This window comes from Nyctereutes procyonoides, unplaced genomic scaffold, assembly GCF_905146905.1.
Source record: "Nyctereutes procyonoides isolate TBG_1078 unplaced genomic scaffold, NYPRO_anot_genome, whole genome shotgun sequence".
In the NCBI taxonomy this organism is placed as follows: Eukaryota; Metazoa; Chordata; class Mammalia; order Carnivora; family Canidae; genus Nyctereutes; species Nyctereutes procyonoides.
The window spans coordinates 7,322,644-7,346,451 of record NW_026575044.1 but is presented as its reverse complement, the minus strand read 5'-3'; the positions used below and the strand labels follow the sequence as shown (position 1 = coordinate 7,346,451).

At 38.5% G+C, this 23,808-nt stretch overlaps 1 protein-coding gene across 5 annotated transcripts in view; it reads right to left on the bottom strand.

The window, feature by feature from the left end:
* The window catches only part of SDCCAG8 (SHH signaling and ciliogenesis regulator SDCCAG8), a 234,719-nt gene that overhangs the window by 78,788 nt on the left and 132,123 nt on the right, over window positions 1-23,808 (bottom strand). For all 5 annotated transcript variants that reach the window (XR_008664244.1, XR_008664243.1, XM_055323989.1 and 2 more), the window contains 2 exons: window positions 6,436-6,563; window positions 4,249-4,357 (listed from right to left, as the gene is read on the bottom strand). Coding sequence is in view for 3 of the 5 variants with exons in the window: in XM_055323989.1 (XP_055179964.1) it covers window positions 4,249-4,357; window positions 6,436-6,563 (237 nt within the window). In the remaining 2 variants the exon portion in view is untranslated. The remainder of the gene's footprint in view (window positions 1-4,248; window positions 4,358-6,435; window positions 6,564-23,808) is intronic.

Below are 23,808 nucleotides of genomic sequence, written 5' to 3'. Positions count from 1 at the left end.
CCAAAAATATTTTAAAAGCTCCACTTAACCACCCTCAAAAACAACCCTATAGTTGTAATAAGCTCCCAGGGTTCTGGAGAACAAAGACGAAAGGGTAGCTAAAGTTTATGGGAGCATCAACTAAAATTAGCCAGAGTGTCTGCCTGGTGCCAATTAAAAACAAAATGGAACTAATTCTCTTCGTCTCATGGTCAGAAACAAGCTATATAAAATGCACAGAATCGGCAGTTCATTTTTAGTCTGAAAATGGGATGTGCCATTCACAAACCCGAGAGTTAAAGACACCACCCAAGCGGTGTGGAATGCGCGGTGCACAAAGTAGCGTGCTAATCACTGCGGAGGGCTTCCAGACAATGGGAGGACAAGGCGCTGCCACAAGACGACCTACGTTACTTGGGGAAAAAAACATGTAAATGGACACACACGGAGGACCCATTTCTAAACACTTCCACAAAGCAGCCTAACATGAGGCTGGGGTAACGAGTTAGAGCCTACGGAATGGTGAGCCCAGACTGTCAGCTTTCCTAGGGACTGCATGGGCTCTGGTTAAAGGGCTGGATCTGTGAGTAAAAAAAAATAAAGCTTGTTATAAATGGTGTGACTCCATTTGGTTAATATGGGATTATAAATAACATGGAACTCTTAGAGAAATGTCACGTTTAAGAAAAAGGGAGTCAAAAAATTGGTTTCAATTGTTGATCAATACAGAATAAATATACCTACTTTAAAAAAATATTACTGTAGTACTCTGAGGAAAAGCGGGATCAAAATTACCATGTGATTTAATTATTTTGGAGACTGAAGTTCCACAATGACAACACTTTAGAAAGCTCCAAAAACTCCAAGATTTTCCTTACCTCAAAATGCAGGAAAAATCATTTATCCAAAGTTTAGTATAGGGTATACAGAGCTCCTGGAGAGTATCTATAGGGCTTCCTAAGTTTATAATCTTTATTTAAAAAGAAATACTCTGATCTCTTCAAGTTATATAGGTGAATTCAAAGCAAAAGGTAATGTCAAAATCAAATGATAAATGTTGTATGCATTTTGAAAATGTCATAGTCTTCATGGAGGGAGCCAGAAAGAAAAGAGACTCAGTGGACAAGAGATTGAGAGTAAAAAAAACAATCTTTATCATATGTACCACTTTCTTGTGAGACACACAAAATGAATATTTAAAAAACTTTGGCGGCTCTTAAAAGTTTTAACAAATATAAGTAATGGTTTCTTGAATGTTTACGATTGCCAGGCCTTAGTTTTGGATAAACATGTAAAATTACAGTAGATGCCTATTTGAATTCTTCAGATTTACAAAACCAGCCATCAGAGCAGGACTTGAAACACAGTCAGATCCACATTTTCCTGATCCTACTTTGCCTTTAAAAAAGGTTTTCCTTGTGGTATAGAGTTTATGTCTGTCAGAATGGCACTCAGACCCTCCCTGGCAAAGACAGTAATGGCTAGATCAAAGTCAAATCCAAACTACTCTAGTCAAGACCTTAAAACAGTGCTATCACCTATGGTTACACTTTTGTGTGTCAAGCACCATGCTAGGTGATTTACATAGGCATGTATGTATATGTGTGGATCCATGTATCTCTCTATGTTTCTAATTCCCACAACAATCTTGCAACATAGTTTTAGAAATGTTTTAGGGGCACCTGGGTGGCTCAGTCACTTAAGCATCTGACTCTTGGTTTCAGCTCAGGTCATGATCTCAGGGTCAAGCTTCACACTGAGTATGGAGCCTATTTGAGATTCTCTCTCTCTTCTCCCTCTGCCCCTCCTGACCCCCTTCATGTTCTCAATCAATAATTAAAAATATATATATTTTGTAGATGGAGAAGCTGAAGTTTAGAGATATTAGGCAATGTACCCAAGGTCAAACAGCCAAGTGAGAGTCAAACCTAGTTCTTCCTGAATTCTGAAATGGTTTTTACTGCACCTTGCCTGTCATCAACAAAGGAATAGGTTGGGACCAGAATCAGGGCAAGATATGAGGGTGTAAAACCATACCTGTTTCATTCATTTAGTCAGTAAATATGTACTGAGTGCCATGTGTGTGTCAGACATAGAGGAACACACTCAATCAACACAGTAGTGGTCAGACACTGGAGGGATCCAAAGCAAGAGGAGGTGGAGAGGGCCTGAGGTTCAGTCTGTACAGGGTAAATGAATAGATTTAGATCAGCAAAAAGAGGGCCCGGGGCACAGGGCACAGGCTGACCCATGGGAGGGGTTGACCTCTCCCATGACAAGCATGCCTACTTCTCCTGGAATTTAAATAAGAATTTTTCTTTCCCAAACTTTTTCATCATCACTACTTTGGCCTCGATTTTCTTTGGTAGTAGATATAAAATATTATACTTATTACAAGAAAGATTATAGGCCTTGGAACTAGAAATATCTATGATAGACTCTAGCTCTCCCACTTTCCAGCTATTTAAATACTCTGAGTATTGGCTCCCTCACATGCAAAAGAAGATAATAATTCCTGTCTCAAGTTGTAAGAATTAAATAACATATACCAAGCATTGTACACGTCCTTCTCTTTATATGCTGCAATCTCCAGAATTACATCTCCTTAGAGAGCAAGGTAATTAATAATTGATCACAAAGCAATCTTAAGATAGCACAATCCTTTAAGTCCCAGACCAATATAACTTTTTCTTAAATTATATGATAGTTGTTTTTGTTTATTTCTAACAAATCCTTTACTTTGGAGTTTATGTGAGGCAAATTAAATATTTCTAATTAGCAATAGCTACTATTGATATAAGGGTCTCTTCCATGAAAAAATCATTTGGGTTTCCCTGTCAAACTTCCTGAAAATATCTGGGATTTTGGCACCCTGAGCTTGTTCTCTACCCAAACAAGATATTTAATTAGTAATTGCTGGGGATCTCTGGGTGGCTCAGCAGTTTAGCACCTGCCTTCAGCCCAGGGCGTGATCCTGGAGTCCCGGGATCAAGTCCCACGTTGGGCTCCCTGCATGGAGCCTGCTTCTTTCTGTCTCTGCCTGTGTCTCTGCCTCTCTCTCTCTCTCTCTCTCTGTTTCTCTCATGCATAGATAAATAAAATCTTTAAAAAATAATAATTAGTAATTGCTAAGGAGGTGCACACGTCAGAGCATATTCCAGTGCTTTTTAGGAGGCTCTGTCTTCCTATGAGCAGAATGAACTGGATTCATAAGCATTTTGGTTCATTCAGGGATGGGGATTCCATCAGCTAAGCCACCTGATGCAGGAACCCAAGATAGGGCTCAGGTTGATCAGATTTGCTCTGATTCTCTTGGAAATTCTTTCTGAATGAGATACCTAAGTCAGAAGTTTGTTTGTTGAGCTCTATCACTTGCTCTGTGTAGATCTTAGTGAGCTTCAGAAAAAAATAGAAGACATCTACAGGTTATTTTTCCATTAGGTTGTATTTTAATGGGACATCTGATGTCTAGTTAGCTACATGAATGATGCCTTTTATAGTTCAGTTCAAAGTGATTCTATCCAATATCATTCATTTACAAGAGGAAAGCACAGTTTAAGAAGTCAAGTAAATTTGCCTAAGATTACACACTCTCAGAGCTGAGATGAGAATTCAGGCTTCTTGTCATTTAGAGTATAAAATCATCCATCCATGGGAAGTAATATGATTAGAAAATGTGCAGAAAATAATTTATGAAGATCCCAATCAATGTATCTCATAAAAGAACAGTGTATCTACAAAATGAATGATAGCTGTTACTGTAAAACAAGTCAATTTTAGGAGAACAAAAGAATGGTTTGGGTTTATTTATTTTCAAGTATCACCTACTTTCATTTTTATAGATATACATTTCATCTATTATCATTTGACCTAGAAACAGCTTCTGGGTGTTCGTGGAGCACTGTGATAACAGATTAAAATGTTAACTGTACCAACGTAAGACTTTAAAACTGCTTGACTGATTTATCTGAATCCTTTATTAAAATATTTGCCATCTTGAACTTTGTGTTCTGAAGTTTTATAATTATCAATTCTGAACATTAAAAAAGTCAAATAATAGTACATACACATAATCATGAAAAAACACCTAGGTGTCTGTATGGATAATTAAGAAACTGTCATACGGAGAAAATATTTTCACAGGAAATATGTCAACACATATCTAATTTTGACATTAGCTTCAAATAGTAGAAATACTGTTTTTTAAGAAAAAAAAATGACAGTATTCGCACAAACAGTGCTCTGAAAGTATTGTGTAACATTACCTACCTGCTTTTTTGAGAGATTTGCTCCAGTTTCTTGGCTAATGCACAGCACTCTTCCTTTAACTTTGTCAAAAATGTATTCTGGGAGGTCAGCAATGAATACTGTTCATTTTCTGGAAATAACAATAAACCCCCCACCAATATAAGATATTTATGGTTGTAATTCTGCAGGGCTTCCATATGTAGATTGGTAAGTGCTAAGACTGCTACCCATTTCTGGTAAGCCATTTGGTCAATTTCAAGGTCCTAAGTCAAAGGACCACTCACCCAGAAAGACACTGAATCTTGGGAGGCATTAATTTGTCTAATAATTACACACCAAAAACATTTTTGATCACTCTAGCTTGGGGTAATGTTTTAAGGTGTTGATAAACTGTCAGATATCTCAAATGAAGCCATAGATGCCTGTATCTTTGTAATATGCAAGATATTATATTTTTATTTTAACAATTTTACTATAAACTGTCAAAAACGATCACAATTAGATAATTCACAACTAAAATAACGGAGGAACTCTCTTCTATACTGTAATTCATACTTTATGTTTCATATTCGCCCACGTATCTCACTGTTCCAACCCCTTGCATATACTTCTTTAATTATGAAGGTAAAATACATGATTTTCTTTCAAATTTGGATTTCATTGTCAACAGTATGAGTTTCACTGAAGATCTGGTCAAAGGAACTGAAGAGAGTGTGATATATTTGTACAAAATAAAAGGAAGTGTCCTTAAGGAGCTCTTAACAGTTAAATATTCTCACGGAGTATTTAGAATCAGAGATTCTGCTCAACACTCCTTGATTACTAGAATCTTGCGAGCAGGAGGGGTAAACACTAATTTTTTCTAGGATTTCCTCCTCTTATTCTTACTGGACAAACAACTACTGATTCTGGAAAAATGCTAGAGGGAATCATGTGAGTCAATATGACATTTGCCTTTTAGAAGCAAATAAATGATTTAATGAATTTTATCCCACAATTTTTCACCTATAGGATAAGCAATAATTTTTTTTTACCGTGTCATCAAAAATAGTGCACAGGAGATCATGTGAAAATTATCTTTAAGTGTAAGGTTTAACAAATCCGTTTATTTCTTTCTGATTTTAGCTCTTTATTGGCAAAAAGCATATAATCTACAAAGCAAAATAAATCAAGGCACTAAAAATTAAGCAACACTTTTCTGGAAGAGACAGGATCAATTAAACTTTTGTTTTAATAGTACAATCAGCTTGGAGTATGTGGTGTGGAATTATAATGACTGACATGGTCTTGTTTTGACTAACACTGTCTGTGAACACACAACTCAAAAGTGAAAGGAACCACAGAATGCTCCGACTGAACACATCAAACTGCCTGCTTTGAACAAAAGTGCATTTTACTTTCAAATTAAAGGTAAAGAGTTACTGGCCAACTCAGTCTGCAAAACAGCACCGATGTGATGAAAGATGGCAATTTTTAGCCAAGCTGCCAGCTGTGGTCAATGCCTTGTATTAGTGAATTTTCACAGCAGTTTGAGAACTTGAAGAATGCAAAGGATTAAACATCACTCTAGATTGGGCTGGGGGAGGTGGGGAAATCATACAAATGCTAAAAATGTTCGAAGCTGCAAAGATTAAATAAAGGAACATATCAATTTGGAGCCACTGAATTACATCCAGCTGCGACAGTGAATTAAGAACCGATTAATGGCTAAAGCTTTTCTCCAGTTTGGATGCTGAAGCAAACTCATTAGGCTTTTAGAGTAGCTATAATGTGTGTACTGTGGGAACTGTTCAATGCTATTCAGGAGACTCTAACTGTAAGCTCAGAGCATTTCCCGCAGAGCTTCTGATGCTATTTTTTTATATAACATGTGTGCCTGAAAACCCAGCCAAAAACAAGCCCTTTGTTTTTCTACTTTGTTGTGGTCTCTCTCAGCTTTACGTTTCTTGAACACAGGTAAATAAACTCATAATCCAGATGGTGCAACAGATGTGAGAGCAGCACTCTGAAATCAACAGACAGTGGGCAATACTTTCCATTTTCTCTTTTAAACGCTAACTAATATGTAATTCGGAATCTCCGGTGTAGTTAGCATCTGCTCCCTTCGGCCAGCCAAAGGTTACAGGTGTTCCTGATGTCATTTCACAGTAAGGCGTGGGCCTGGCTTGTGAGCCAGTGCCCAGGCTCTAATCTTTCCCTACCACCTACCAGTTTTGTCATGCTGGGTCTCCATTTGCTGTATCTTCTGTGTCAGCTCCTGCTCTCTTTGCTGGGCCTGAAGGGCTTGAGCCTTTGCTTCGTTGCTAAAGCTCTGCTGAATGCTATCTTTTTCCAGTCTACAAAGCAGAGAGGAGACAGACAGAAATGTAATCTACAGATGCATCAAGGCCCACCATTTCCCCTACAGACCACAGAGAGCTGATACATTGTAAATTGTGAAGCAGAAGAAGACAACAATCATTGCCAGACTCTCCAGCAATCCCTCCCCGCCCCCTGCGGGGGAAGAGCCAAAGGACCTTTCATACCGTATTCAATACATGCCATACATTGAAAGGGACTAAAGTATACAACTTTAAAAATCAAAACATCATGACCTCTGAATATTTTGTAACTTTAAAACACATACCCCCTTTTTGGTTAAGACTGTCAACGTTCTGTGCCACCAATTGTTGTTTTAGCTTTTGAATGGTCAGATTTCCTACGGATCTTGTGGTTCTACAAAAGGCATGATTCAATACACCAAAACTTAAATTCTTGAAACTAAGCTTTGTAGACCACTCTGCTTTTCCTCTCCAACTTAAAATGGAATCTCAGATAGAATGTAGGAGATCCTATCTAGAAGCAAATAAATGCTTCTGCCACGTGCATGTTTTCAGTATACATCTTCACACATTAGGCCACATAATGGGAATATAAATATGAATATGAAAATGAATAACTTCCCCCAGCATTTCATAATAAGACCCCTTTTGGGTCACTTGAGAGAATTTGCAAGATGAGAATATGCCACAGTCCAAGACAATATCCCACCCCTGGGTGATGGGATATTGACTCCTTGAGATGGGTCATCCCACCAGGTCAATATCCCATCACAGTGGTTCCTAAAGAAAGAAACTGCCTAAACAATTAGAAGCTGAAGAATGTACAGGATCACATTGCTGGCAGCAGTGTAGATACTGACACCACACACACACACACATTAGGTTTGTTCCTCATACTCTAAATATGGGTAAGTGAAATGAGGGTTTCCTTTAATTAACTGACTTAGTTATTTCTAACTCCTTATCTCCTTGTGGGCATTTCTCATCCGTGCTGTTTTAGTTTACTAATTGAGATATTTACTGCCTTGCCTTTGCCAAACTAAAAATAAACAATTCCATAAAGCTATCACTAGTAGTCTACATACCGCTGTGGAGCTTCGATTCATTGGCTTCTAATTATAAAGCAACATAAGGAAAGTCTGTATTGAAATTGGTCAATGCATGCAGTAATGTTGTGGTGTAAAATTTCAGAAGGAAACTATACCCATACCTCATTCAAATGGAATCATCAGGAGTCCACGTTAAATGTGAAATAAGGTCCCTTCTGGTGCTTCTAATAACAACACCCCCCTGGACTTGCTCCAAGGTCTTCCCTCACACTAAGTTCCAAACTGGTATATTGCAACAAATAGATACACTAGGCCACTTTTTGCCTCCCCAGTCACTTCATGCATCTTCTGCCTGTGGATCACTGCTTATATCTCTGTTTTCCTGGGATGTCTCCCCCACCATCCAGTTCCACCCCCACCCCTGTCCTTCTACTCAATGTACCCTGGTCCTTTGAAGTCTGCTCAAAATTCTCCCCTCTCCTCCCATTCTCTCTTAAATCAAGTATTCTTTCCTCAGCGATCTTAATATATGTTGTAAATGGATACATCCTACTAAGATAGCATTTATCACACTTGAATTATTGCTTCTTGTCATCTTTGTGTCTCTAAATCCTGAGCCCACCTTAGGATTGGCACATAAGAAGTCAGCAGTGAATGCTTAATGAATAGATGTTCTTATACCCTTACCATGGGGGACGGGAGGGTGCAGTCTTTAGTGAGGCTGGAGAATCTGCTCAAGCTGGTAATGAGGGGGCAAAAACTTTTCAGACATGTTAAAAATAAGAGTGCCTGGATGATAGTGGCTCTGGTGCCTCTGTCAGCTGGAGATCATGCTCCTGAAGGAATGAGCCTAAAAAAGTGAACTCTTCCACTGAGTAACCACATTTAGGTCAGACCCCTGGTTATAGGCAGGGAGATGTGGGGCTCTGAGATCACTAAAAACCAGGTAGCCATACAATGCACCAATACAAATGGATACAAAACCAATATGCATTTGAGAGTGAAAAGGAGAGCTATTGATAATCATACCAGGACAATAGTGATAACTGGGGCTACCCTTGGTAAACTGTGGCTATGGTTCTTCTACATAAGGGTCTCAACATCAATTTTTAGCATGAGAAGCTGCCTAATAACTGATATTCTAAATTTATAATAGAAAAAATAACTATTGTTATTATACCTCTCCTTATAAAATAAGACAATTTAAAAGAATACTCGACCAAAGTGCCTGGGTGGCTCAGTCAGTTAAGCGTCTGCCTTCAGCTCAGGTCATGATCCCAGGGTCCTGGGATCGACACCAGGTCAGGCTCTCTCTGTTCAGCAGGGAGATTGCTTCTCCCTCTGCCCCTCCCTGCCTCTCATATGTGCACTTTCTTTGCTCTCTCAAATAAATAAATGAAATTAAAAAAAAAAAAAGCTCTACCAACAAATGTTGAGTTATACACCATGTCTTGTTTCTTGAATCCTTCTCCAATTTTTACTGTATTTAAGAAACTACATATTATTTTATAATTTTAATTGAGGTATAATTGACATATTAGTTTCAGGTGTACAACATAATGATTCAATATCTGTGGTACGAAATGATCACAAGTCTAGTTCACATTTTTTTTAATGGATAAAAACATGGCATACCCGTACTTTCCTATTTCCTCCCTTCAGCCCCCATTACTCCCGTGTTGCGTTCTCCTCCTGTAGGTTCTTTCTGACTTAGTAGGCTTTTTTTTTTAAGATTTTATTTATTTATTCATAGAGCTGCAGAGAGAGAGAGGCAGAGACACAGGCAGAGGGAAAAGCAGGCTCCATGCAGAGAACCTGATGGGGGACTCGAGCCAGGGTCTCCAGGATCACGCCCTGGGCTGCAGCCGGCGCTAAACCGCTGCGCCACTGGGGCTGCCCCAACTTAGTAGGCTTTTTATAAAACCTTACAATGTTGTTAGAACTGAAAGGGAATCTCAGATCTGTTTAATCACATCCTTTCACATTACAGCTGAAAAAAGAAATCTGCTCAAGGTTACATTGTAAGTGATGTGAAGGCAGAGGTGGTATTTGAAATATTCTGATCTAGGGAAACTTATTTTATGACCCTCCAGAGGTAATGTGATCATGGATGAAAGAATTAATAAAAACCACTTATGTATCCAAGGGAGGGATTAGGGAAGAATTCAAATCAATCCATTTAATATTTATCATAACTGTATTATGTGAAAGACACTCTGCTAGGCACGGAGTCAAATAATGACAAATATGGCATAGTCCTTGCTCCTGACTGGGAATTCAAAATGGCTAAAATAGGAAGTAGAAGGTGGAATACATGATAAGAAAGCTATAAGGGGTAAACAACCAAAGCTAAGAAAAATGAGAGGTCAGTCCCAGTGGAGTGTGAGAGCGCCCTGAAGGGTAGCTGAGCTGGTCTTCCCCAACTGGGTTTCCTTCCGTTCTCACTCAGAACACTGATGATTTCACTTAATCAGATTTGTAGCTAGCTATATTTTATAAACTGGAATAAAAGCAATGTCAGTAAAGAAGAATTTCTTGGTTGTGATTAAAATGAGGCTGAAAGATATATTTATAATAGCTAAAAACTAGAAACAATCTAAATGTCTATTAACTGCCAAGTGGATAAACGAATTGTGTTATAGCCTTACAGGGATACAAGGAATAGTAGGAATAAAAAGGAACAAGGTACTATAAGTATAACTCACAAGTGAGCCTCAAAAGCAGTATGCTTAAAGAAGCCAGGCACCAAAAACATATTGTATGATTTCATTTATGTGATGTTCTAGAAAAGTAAACACTAGAGCGACACATGAGTGCCACCAGGAACTGAGGACAGGGGATGAGTGTGAGGCAACAAATAGGCATGAGGAAAATTTGGAGTTGACAGAAATATTCTGTATTAGGATTATGACGGTTCCACCATTTCACACCTAAAGTTGGTGATTTTTATCATATTTAAATTTACCTCCATAGAGCTAATTTTAAAAAGGAGCAAATGGACTACAATAGGAACATCTTTCTTCTTCCCCAAATTATTCACAATCACCAGTGGCCACAAATGCATGCGTGGCCATGTCAATGTTTTCTTGATGACAAGAGTTAAAGTCAAAAGTACTGGATAGACTTAAAACACAGACTATGTACACACAGAGGTTTTGCCACTCCTTTTTTCCAATTATAGTTGTGGTTGATTATATTTTCTAAGAATGTCTGCAATGATACATACCATCCCATTAAAGAAACAGACTGAGGAACTGTTCTGATCCCCAACATTTCTGTATCATTATTTTAAATCCTGCTATTTAAAAAATATTCATGTCGAAGAGAAAAAATGACTTATTAGATTTTTTAAAGGACATTTAAAATTTTATAGCTACATTGAAGAACTAAAAGTTTCTGATGATCTTAAAGTTCATCAATGAGTCTGGGACAGAAATGATGAAAGCTTCAAGTCTAACCCAAGAATGAGGCCTATAGTGGCAGTGATTTGAGGCACCAGTCCTGTCTGCCATGTTTCTAGTCATCTTTTCACTGAGGGCTGAAAGTTCTAGTATTAAACTTATAACCCTTTTGGTTAAAAGGTGTTTCCCTTTTAAAGTACAATATAGAGAGCTTTGTGACAGTATTGGTAAGACAAAGTTATCTGACCCTTTTTAAAAAAATTTTTTTTAAGATTTTATTTATTCATGAGACACACACACACACACACACACACACACACACACGAGACACAGGCAGAGGGAGAAGCAGGCTCCATGCAGGGAGCCTGACATGAGACTCAATCCTGGGTCTCCAGGATCATGCCCTAGGCTGAAGGCAGTGCTAAACTGCTGAGCCACCCAGGTAGCCCTATCAGACCCTTTCTAACATGCTTTCTAGCCAAGAGCCATTCCTGATGGAATTATATAGAAAAGCAGCAGAGAGGTATGGGTGTTATTATGAGTTAAGACACATGATGTTCATTTGTCCCAACATTAGCAATATTATCTTTGAACACTTGTTTAATGTCATTGGTATGCTATAAAATGTTTAATAACTGGTCTCCAGAGGGACAGAACTGTTTATTTGTAGTGTTTACCAATTTCCAGTGTAAATGCTTCTACCATGGCCTGTTTTAGGCTACCAAAGTAACATCACTGAACACACATTTGGGACAAAATACACACGGTTGGCTTTCATAGGCTGGCATGAGGCAGCCCTGACATACCACTGGTTAGGTGGGCTCTCCCAGGCTTCTCCACTATAAAGGTACTACCTCCTTCTTTGTAATTGATAGGTAATTTGTTGGGAGATGCTAAGACCACTTAAATACCCTATTCCTCATTAAATTCTAATCCACTAATTTTACATCCAATGGTGACTCTTCTATTCTAACATTCTTCCTTATTTGTTAGTTAACACTGTGCTGCAGGAAAGGGTCTTCCTGGGATCCCTGGGTGGCGCAGCGGTTTGGCACCTGCCTTTGGCCCAGGGCGCGATCCTGGAGACCTGGGATCGAGTCCCACGCCGGGCTCCCGGTGCATGGAGCCTGCTTCTCCCTCTGCCTGTGTCTCTGCCTCTCTCTTTCTCTATCATAAAAAAAAAGGATCTTCCTTTCTCTCCCTTTATTAATTCATTGATATCAACATGGAGTCATAGATTTCTATTTTACTCAGTGGGCTATAATCTATTACGGCCATTATTTATTTTTTTTGTTTAACTCATACTAGATTTGGCCAGTGAGAACCCCTTCAAGCTGTTTCCTATATCTCTCTCTTACTCCTATGAATGCCTTGGCCTTCTATCCCCACCAAGATGTTCCAGGCTCATCTGGTACTATCCTTGTACCAGTCTTGCAATCATCATTTGTCCAAGGAATTCTTCTGCCTTTTAGTGGAGAATGGTATTTAGAACCAAGATTTGTCATCAGGTGGTGCACACTGCTACTGAGAAGTCTGCTTCTAAATAATCTTAGTAGACAGTACCAGGATAAGAATATACATACAAAGGTAGAAATATATAATTATTTTTCCACATAAGTGCATATTAATAATACATGTACATTCACACTAATCTTTCTAATTCCAACCCAACAGCATAGATAAAATCTAGTCTCCCTTCTTTCCATCACTATAATTTTCTTCCTCAACAGTGAAAAACTTGGCTCCCATTATCTTCAACATATTTACTCATTTGTTCAAACTTATATTGTATACACAGAAAATTGCTAATCTGCTATAGAAAGCATATCTACTATTAACTAGAATTAAATATTTGCTGACAGTTTTAGTGGCTTTGTGGCTTTTAAAATTTTTATTTATTTTTTTACACAAATGTATACATACCACTTTCAGTTTATTTTCTTTGTGTTCTGGAAAAATTATATCTTGAGAGGCAACAGAAAACAGTAGAAAACTCACACAGCTACAGTGTCAAATCATGGCATTCACCTTCTTGTTACTTATGTGGCCATGGACCAGTAACTTAATTCTTTTAATCCCGGGGTTCTTCATTCAAATAGGGCAGAAAAAAGATCCTACCTTAAAGGATGAATAATTTTGGTAAGGTATTACTTATTAATGTTTACTGTATGCTAAACTCTTTACATTTTTCCTTTTATTTAATTCTCATACCAAGCCTCTGAGGTAGATTCTTTTTTTTTTTTTTTCCTGAGGTAGATTCTTATCCTTACTTTATAAACTAGGAAACTGAGGCCTAGAAAGGTTTTATTACTTGATCGAAATCTCCTAGTTATTAAGGGGCATAGCCAGGAAATCCAGGCCAACCTGACTCTAAAGTCCACAGTATGAATCCCTATGTTTCAATCTCTTAGTTTGTCAGGGGTGCAGAGAAATGAGAGAAGGTTAAAACGATAACTAAAATAATTCAATTATCCGTGTGTGTCTTTTAAGAGTTATATCATTCACCTTGATAGCTGAATTCCCAGATAGTTCTCCTTCTCCATTTGTCCCATATGTTATTGGATCACTTCCTCCTACAATGACACTATCAATTAGTCATATCCTCCTTAAAGAAATACACTGAGCTTTACAAAAACGTTAAAAGGCACACAACTACATCTCTGGCCTCAGAAGATAAGACACGTACATCTTATGTAGAATGTTAAGTACCTAAAAAAATAGAGTCCTTGGTTTTGCTCACTAATTTATCCCAAAAGCCTGGAGTGGCCTGGGACATTGCTGTCTGGTTAACAAATATTTGATGGACGAATAAATGAATGAATGAAAGAACGAATAAACAACTGTTAAGAGATGGAAAGTACTAAGTCTCCACAAGGTTTAAGGGTCCTCCTATCTACTGAATGGAAGAGAACAGGATAAGATAGTCCCTATTTTGGCCAACATCTAATTTAGTTCTATATTGTTATGGACAATAACAACAAAATAAAAACAACAGTAAAATTAGTAGACAACATGATGTCTTCCATGTTTGACAAGAACAAAAAAAATCCTATACTTGTTTACAAGGGCTAGGTTCTTGTATTTGAATAAAAACATAAACAAATTTAAAAAATACAAGAGGGATAAAAAAAATAGAAGAGGAGTAGCTTTCAGCAACCCCTACTTCTTCAAGTACGCAAAAAAAAAAAAAAAAAAAAACCCTAATGGCATCACTCATATTTCCTAGAGTAAATTATTTCTATTTTCTTCACTGCAAAGTGTGTCAGAATTTTAAGTACAATGTTGAAACATGAGTTATCAGATTAGAACATGAGTCACTTCTAGGAAAGGAAGCAGAAACAGAAAGGAGATCAACATCTTTCAAAGGAATAAACACAAAAGAAAGGAAATAATTAACAAAAACATCCCTAAAAATAAGTGGCTCTCCAAAAGTGTTCTTACAGTATCTCCAAAATAATTTGGAAATGCTAACTGTCAAGCAAAGGAGGCCGTGCTTGATGAGATATCTTGTGCGCCACTTGCATTCACAGCAGACAAAACCACGCAATCTTAACCAACTCAGTGTCTCCCCACGCTCGTGCTTTCTGTTTTGTAAAGAACATTCAAATGAATTGACCTCTCTACTCTTATAACAATTCTGGAAGCCAGGAGGATGGAACAGTTAACCCTGCTTGACATGAGAGACATCTCAAGCCCAGAGAATTAAGATATTTGCTCAACGGTGCACAGCCAGTATGAAGTGGCAGAGCTAGAACTGACATCTATCTTTTTGCTTCCAGTTCAATATACTTCCATTTCATGGCATCGCCTCACATGAGTGGTTTCGTCAGACTCCTACTGCTCATCCATTCGACAAATACTCAAACACCTACTTTGTGCCACACACAGAAGTGTGGGGATGCATCAGTGTACAAGACACAGACCGTGACAGTGCCTTCAGAACTCATGATGAAGAAGACAGAGAAGAAAGAACAACTAAGACAGAATGGTAAATATGAAAATAGGGCTAAATGCCTGCTATCATACAGGAAGACGGGACAGGAGTTGGAGAGTGGCAAGGTGCATACAGTCAGGGAGGGTTTTTAGGAAGTTTAAAAAATGACAGCCTGAGGGTGCCTGGGTGGCTCAGCTGGTTAAGCATCTGCCTTCAGCTCAGGTCATGATTTCGGGGTCCTGGGATCAAGTCCCACTCCCTGCTCAGCAGGGAGTCTTCCTGTCCCTCTCTGTCTGTACCCCTGCTCGTGCTCTCTTTTTCTCATAAATAAATAAATAAATAAATAAATAAATATTCTTAAAAAAATAATTAGAGGCTGAAAATGAGCTGTAAATAGCCAGGCAAAGAATGAGAAGAATATTGTGACAAGCTAAGTGGACAGCGTGCCCAAGGATTCAGGGAGGAAGGATAACCCAGGTGCCTTTGGAAAATTGCAAACAGCCTTGGCAAGACCGAAGGGTGGATACACACGTTGCAGGGTAGAATCGAGCTGCTGGTAGAGGGAGATTGGAGAAAGAAGAGACTGAAGATGTAGGCAGGAGCCAGAACATGAAGTTATTTTTAAGGACTCCATCCTGAGGGAAATAGGGAGCCAACGCAGGGCTTTAAGCAGGGGAGTGTTGTGATCACACTCATGCTTCAGAAAGATCACTCTGGCTGCAGTGTCGGAACAGATGGGGAGGGACAACATCAGAAGGAGGGAGAGTACTTATTACTACAGCAATAGCAAGAGCAATTTCTGAATTTGTTTCGGAGAGATGGTAGCTGCCGTAGGTAGATACTGAGACTGAACAACCACCAAATGCACATTTCAACGATTTTCACCCTGAACATTTTTTGAGAGCTCAGAGGTCTCTGATGCGTAAGTGATTGTTAGTCTATTCTATTTTATGACATCATGGGCCCACTTCACCAGAGCAAAGAATGAGAATATGCTATCGCATAAAATAAATTAGATCATGATTTTGCCTACGTATCTTCCTATTGTCAAAATATCCATATTTTCTATCTCTAACCCTTCTATATAAATTGATCACTTTGGTCCATTCTTGCCTGTCCTCTCTCAAAGATGTCAGCTTATCTACTAGTCCTCATAATTCATCCTTCTGTTGAGTCACTTCAGATCAGACATCAGTAGGATTGATATATATTATAATGGAATTTCTGTAACCTGTCAATGGATACGGATCATTGTCAAGTTATGATACTACCAATTGAAAAAAGTTTCTATTTTATTAAAATGTTTTTGAGGGGGCATCCCTGGGTGGCTCAGTGGTTTGGTGCCTGCCTTTAGCCCAGGGCATGCATGATCCTGGAGTCCCAGGATCGAGTCCCGCATCGGGCTCCCTGCATGGAGCCCGCTTCTCCCTCTGCCTGTCTCTCTGCCTCTCTCTCTGTGTGTCTATCATGAATAAATAAATAAAAATTTTTTAAAAAATGTTTTTGAGGGGATCCCTGGGTGGCGCAGCGGTTTAGCACCTGTCTTTGGCACAGGGCGCAATCCTGGAGTCCCGGGTTTGAGTCCCACATCGGGCTCCCGGCATGGAGCCTGCTTCTTCCTCTGCCTGTCTCTCTCCCTCTCTCTCTCTATGTCTATCATGAATAAATAAAAATCTTAAAAAATATAAATAAAATAAAAATAAAATGTTTTTGAAAATTTTTTTGTTTTTGAAATTTCTCAGATCGATTATTAAATGGGGAATGTGTTGGTTGCTTTGTGGCTACTAAATTTCTTAAGAAATAGGTCATAATAGCAAAAATTTTTAAATCTACTTTATAGCATCTCATTTCTCAAGCACAATAGAATAATCCTTCATTTATCTGGGATGTTGAGAGGTGAGGTGTTCCACATGAGAGAACTTTCCAGGCATAACACCCACAGAAATCTGTTTAGAGTAGAAATATGTCTAGAATATATATTTATTATGGCTTTGTTTCCGTGAGCAATTATAATCAACTCCACTTGATAATCAAGGTCATAATGTCAAATGAGGAAGGTCTGCTTGCTACTACCATCACCACTGCTGGGATGTTCTTAGAGATCAGGGCTCACCATTGTACCTTCAGGTGCCTACTACCAGTGACTGCAAACAGGAGGCCATTTATAACAGCTGCTGCATGAAAAGTCTCAGACGCTGTTCTAAAGAGCCAGAAAGCAAATCGAAGTATACTGACCTACTTCTTAAAATTTTTTGTGTCAGTTGTTTATGAGTTGCTGCTATGTTTTATTTTCCCTTTTTTTTAAAAGATTTTATTTATTTATTTATGAGAGACAGAGAGAGAGGCAGAGACATAGGCAGAGGGAGAAGCAGGCTCCCTATGGGGAGCCTGATGTGGGACTCAATCCCAGGACCCCGGGTCCTGAGCCGAAGGCAGATGCTCAACCACCGAGTCATTCAGGTGTCCCTTGTTTTGCTTCTTAAAAGTACTTTTTAATTTATATCTCAGTTTATAGCTATGTGTCAAATGGCTGAATTTACCAGAAGTCTGAGTTTAAGTGTGGGAAATGCTGTAAAAAAGACAGTGGAGTTTACATTGTTGCTGAAGTGGTGAGCTTCTGGTCAAATTCAGTATGTCTGTACCTAGGAATTAGGATTGTGTTCTATTGACTAATCTTGGCTTGATAACAAAAATATAGCTAGTTCATTTTTAAATCTTGATTGAGATATCTGTAAACTTTCCATTTTTGCACAGGATTCTGGAGCTGAAAAGCACAATTATATTTACAGAAAAAAAAACTGACCGGAGCTCAAGTGTTTAGATTCCCATCCCAGTGTTATCCTCACTTTTCCAAATAAGAGAAGCATGTTCTTGCCACGGTACTGAGGTCATTTTTCTCAAGAAAACATTTTTCCTTGTAGTCATTTTTATGATTTAACATGATTTCTATTTGACTTGGAACACATGCTTATAATTAGTCTTTCCTACCTTCTGAAAGGTTCCTTCTCTACAGAAACATAGTGTGTTGGGTTTTCTTATTTCATGGCCGTCAAAAGGCCATGATGCTCAGCATTCCTATGGCTACAGAGCTGCCCCTTCTGTTCCTGAAGACCTCCTTCTTCCTTTATTCTAAATCTATATTCAAATTCATTTCTACAGAGTAGTCTGTTCTGAGCTTACCCCAAACAGGGGAATTCATGTCCTGAGGAATATAAAGAATTAAAATCCTAAAGGGCCTCTAAAAACAATATTGGGCCCCTGGACTTGAGGCCTCAGCATGTAAGCCCACTGCCAGCAGGGCTGAGTCATGAATTTGCACACAGGAGCCAGAGGTTAAGAGCTCAGACCTTGGTGTAAGCTGGATACGGCATCAGAGTCCCAACGTGTCGACTTATTAGCTGTGCACCCTAAGCAAGTCACTTACCTGATGTCTCAGTTTTTGCAAATATGAAATGGGGTTAATAACATACTTCTCTTTAGGAATACGATAACACTGTATGTAAAATGTGCTTTGTACAACATGGTCATATCCTGTGATCAAAAATATTAATCAATACCATTATTATTGTTATTATTATTTCCTAGAAGATGACTATTCAAAGTGTAACAATCAATACCATTACCTCAAAGACTCACAAGCTCAAAGAAATAATAAAAAATTTCCTTAGTTTACTGATAAAAGCAATACGGGAGGAGTGGTATTGTAGAGCAAATGTGAGTTTGGGCTTTGGATGCACACAGAGCAGATTTGGGCCCTGGCCCCACCAGGCACCAGTTATGTGCCATTAGACGGGACCTCAGTCTAAAGCCATTTTTCTCCTTTAATGAAATGATATTATCAGGATACGTGAGACAATCTATATAAAGCAGCCAGCAACATCTGGCCCTGACCACCCTTTGAAAAAGGTCTAAACTCATCTGGTGAGCTCATTGTCAAATTTATCTGCCACAGCTGTAAGGTGTAAAGGCAAAGATGGGCCCATAAGACCGGAAGAACTTACTCTCTTGGGCTGCTGGTACAGCCGGAAATTGAGCTGCTCTTCAAAGAACGGCAGGGAATGGCAGCTTCTTCTCCCTCTCTTGCTCAAAGTGGCAATTCTTCAAAAAAGTACTAATCAAAGACAGGCCTGGCTACTGACCCCAAAATTACAGAAGAACCTGACACGATTTTCTTGTTTTATAGAATGATTCCAGTTCTTGTAGAAACAGAATTCAGATTTTCCACTCATGAGAAACCAACCGCAACCTGACCAGGCATTGAGGAGAAGCTGGGAAAAGTGAAAACAAGAGCCTAGGGATGCCATGGTTTGTACTGTAGCTACTGGCCGCATGAGGCTGCCATGCACCTGATGCGTGGCTAGGCTGAAGGGAGATGCCCTATAGGGGTAAATAATGCGCACTGGGCTGTGAAGAATTAGGAAAAAAAAGCGAAAAACCTCATTAATTTATACTGCATGTTGAAATGATGCCATTTTCTTTATTAGGTTAACTAAATTATTAGAATTAATTCACCTGTTCCTTTTTACCTTTTAAAATATGATTATTTGGAAATTTTAATTAAATATGTGGCTTGCATTTTGTGGCTCTCCTTGTATTTCCATTGGACAGTGTGGGTTTGAGCATAATTCCTTTGTCTACTTCCCCAGAGCAAAGAATCATTTTTAATCCTGATGGGCCACAAATCAAAATAACCATGTTGCCAAAACCTGCTAACTTTAAATGCCTCATGAAGATATCAAATCTCATAATTTTTATAAGAAGCAAAAGCTATTAAAATAACATTTTTTTTTTACTTTGACAAATTTCTCATTTAAATCAGTCTGTCACCATTGCTTGAAAGGAGAATGGAAGGAGATTTCTGACAGAAAATGAAGAATTAGCTAAAGCTGAAGCAGTTACCATATTATACAAATGGAAGCAATAAAACCTTTTTTAAAAAAATCAGATCTGGTTTGAAGCACCTCCCAAAATACATATTCATAATTAAAATTAAATTATAAAGCATATTAAAAATTATTCCACATAGTCAAGCTGGCAAATTATAGAAAAATATCCAGTTATGAACATGTATTAAGACTCCTAATAAGGTAATGTGCATAGGGTTGGAAAATCTTTAGCATTTCATAGTCTTTCTGTAATTGTTAAATGGAAATAACAAATTCTCCAAGAGATTTTTCCCCACGGATTTCCCTTTTTCTTCCCAAAGATTTTTGAATCTCTAGTCATCAATCTTGTATAATTCATTACTTGTTTCTAGTAAAAATCTAGCATTTCCATAGTCTGTCAAGAGGACCAAATACTCATATGAGTTAGTGTGTGAGCCAGTTTAATAAACTATCCCACCGCCTGGTGAGCTAATCTGTTGCCTTTGTAGTTCTCACTTACTGCAAAACATAATCTGCACTTTGTGGAATTCAGATAAGCCAATGAATGGTTTCAACTCTCTACAAAAATTGCTGGAATTTGTTGGAAGAAATAGAATTCAAGAACCCAGAAAGGGGAGGGGTGGGTGGGGAAGCCAGGACCACACATAGTAAGCCCTCATGAGAGTCACAGTTCCAGTCATCATTATCACTGCAACATCATTATTTACAGAAAAACCTTACCAATGGGAGCTGCTGGAAAAAATGATAAATTATAGGCACCTCCAAGTGTATTTACAAAAAAATTAACACATTATGAGTTCTCAACTTCTCGACTTCTAGAGCTTACTATCCATGAGTTAGTTACTCCATTTCTTCAGGATATAGGAAGGGATATACTTGGAAGGGAGGAAGGAATATCAGGATAGCAAGAGTTGAAGGAGAATAGGGTATACTGCAGAGTCTGATTTAGGGGCCCAGACTTTGAATCTGTGCCAATAATTCCTGGCAGAAGGTTTTTTTGGAAGGATTTATGTCCAAAAGTATCCATTAAATCTTACTCTATGAAATCTTATTCTAAGGGTCAAGCTTTGAGAGAGATACCTAAATCTGATCAACTGACTGGCATCTAGTTATTTGCCAAATTTATTTTCAAGAACTATTATCATATAAAGGGCCAAGTTGAAATGGTGGATCTGGAGGACCCCATTGTAATGTGACACTGGCACAGCTAACTATTCAAGTAATGGCTAGAGATGCTCCCCCATGCGTACCCCACTTTAGAGGACAGACTCCACTTAAATTGAAAGGTGCCACCCACCTGCTCTCTGCATGAATCGAAGTGCAGCACAGAGCAGGGCTAGGGAGAGAAGTTCCAGAAGTACTGATAAGAAAATAAAAACTTGCCACGTGAAAATTCAGTTATCCTACCACAAATTAATTTCGATTAATTCTTCCCCAAGCGTATTCCTAAAAACCTGATTCCTGGGAGACATGTAGAGATTTAATAAAAGAGTTTCCATAAGTCATATAGATTTGGAAAATGCTGAAAACTAAATCCCTTTGCAAGAGAGTCACAATGTGCACTAGTTAGCATTTCCAAGGCTCTGAGAAGCCCTACTGGCAAAAGCCCTATTCAACTTTCCAAAAGGAATTGATCACAGAATCAATTTTCTCAGAACATCCACCATCAGAGGCAATATACTAAGTGTAATAAATAAATGTATACTGGAGCCTAATTGCTGAGGCTTGAATCCCAACTCTACCTCATTGCCAGTGTTGTGACCCCATGCACCTCAGTTTTCTTATCTGTAAAATGGGCTCATGGCAGAATCTATCCGAAAGGGTCATGTGGAGACTAAGTGAGTTAATGTGAGTAACGAGCTTATCAGAGAGTAAGTAGGGTGTCAGGGGAGCTATCTTGACCATTACTCCCAGGAAGAGTGTTCCAAGAAGTAGTAATTGGTGCTTTTAAGTTACAGCGTTTTTGTTTTTAATTTCATTTATTTATTATGAGAGACACACAGAGAGGGGAAGAGAGGCAGAGACACAGGCAGAGGGAAAAGCAGGCTGGGACTGCTTTTTCACACACACACACACAATCAACCCATTATCCCTTCACAGGCAGAGGGTAAAGCAGGCTGGACGCAGGACTCGATCCCGGTCTCCAGGATCATGCCCTGGGCCAAAGGTGGCGCTAAACCGCTGAGCCACCCGGCTGCTCAAGTTACAGTGTTTTGTTTGTTTCAAGAACTTGTAACCATGTGGAAAAGACCAAAAAGAAAGCTGCTTTTCCTTTCAGCAACAGGCTGTGCAGGACTCTGACAGAAAGATTTTTAATAGGTTTATTCAGACAAGTCATATTATCACTGAATATCAGGGTTATATAATGCAGAGTACCAGGAAGAGCACTAGACTAAGAGTAAGGAAATGGAGATTGTACTTTTCAGTGTCCACTGAAGAACTGCTGACCTTGGGCAAGTCACTTAACCTCCCTCACCTCAGTCCTCACATATAACGAGGGCTGGACGGACGAGGCTTGTTCCACTAATTCATTCACTCACAATGATAAAGAACATTTATAAATATACTGTTTTATGTTTTACTATATTTAATACTGTTCCAGATTTAACACAAACACACACATGCGCACGCACATACACACACATAGGTAGTTATTATGTACACCTTATCCACTAGGTTGTAAGTTACCTGTGGAGAGGGATCATGCTCTCTTCATTTAAAACATCTTCAGCAAAAAAAAAAAAATAAAAAAAAAAAAATAAAACATCTTCAGCACCTAGTATAGCTAATGTTGAATGAACGCCTGTTTAACAGCAATCAACCCATTATTCCTTCATTCAAAAAAATTTCAAAACCCCTATGACATAAGACATTATGCTGAATATAGCTAAGTTTACATATTTCTGGGAAGTTATTAGTTCCACCTATAAAGAGCTTGCAGCTTAATTTGTGAGGCACCAAATGATGACTAATTGTTTTGGTTTCTTTTTACAACCTTTTGATTTGCATCCCGTAATTCAGATGAGTTTTATGGTATTATTTTATATGGCAGCACCATGCTAGTTTTTTATATTATTATTAAAAGGCTCAATATTGTTATTAGAAGGATTTTATAAAGGTACTCAGGAACTATGATGGAAGAGGTGGCAAACTCAGTACATTACAATTAGAGCAAGTAAGCTCCAACCAACTTTATGTAAAATTTTAGGTTAATAAGAATATATATTAAATGAAAACTTCTTAACAAGTGAGGAGAAAGAGGCACATTTTGGAGCTGGTTGTAAATACAGATAATCAAATTCCTTCTTTTGGAACAAATCATTTACTCGTTTTCCTTCAAATATACAGTTGTGTATAGCCTCACCCAGTCTTTAAAAAAAAAAAAATGACCAAGAGCTCGGCTCTCCAAGAACAACACAGGCATGAATCAACGTCTTCTATAACTGCTAATCAAATTGCAATTCTCTCTTTTCACTGACAAAAACATGCCAGGGATCGTAGATGTGATCTCTAAAATCAGAATGTTCCGAATATCCGCCCGAATCCAATGGTAAACTATCCGATCCAGGCTGCTCTGAGATGGGGAATGTGAACACAGTGCTTGCTGAATATATCCTGGGTATTTAATCTTTGTGAAAAGTGTGCAGCAACTCTTGTGGATAAATTACTAGATCTTTAACACCTCAAAATAATTGTGCATTTTCATCATTTTTCTTGGGGATTGCTTCCTAGCAGCTCCTCCTCAATTGGCAGCTCTTTATCAGTAATGTAACGTAGGAAAATTTCAAGGACAACAGTGGTAGACGAGGGTCCACATAAATGGCATGTGTGATGTGACCAGGTAGATGATTACCAAGGATGTCTTTGGTTTGCAGAAAGTTTAATTTTAATAAGTCTAAGAAAATAAGAAAGTCCCCCTGCCTTGCCCTACTGTATACACTGTTCCTATTGTAAATGCCTCTTGAGTTTGCAGGTGTCTCCTTAAAGACA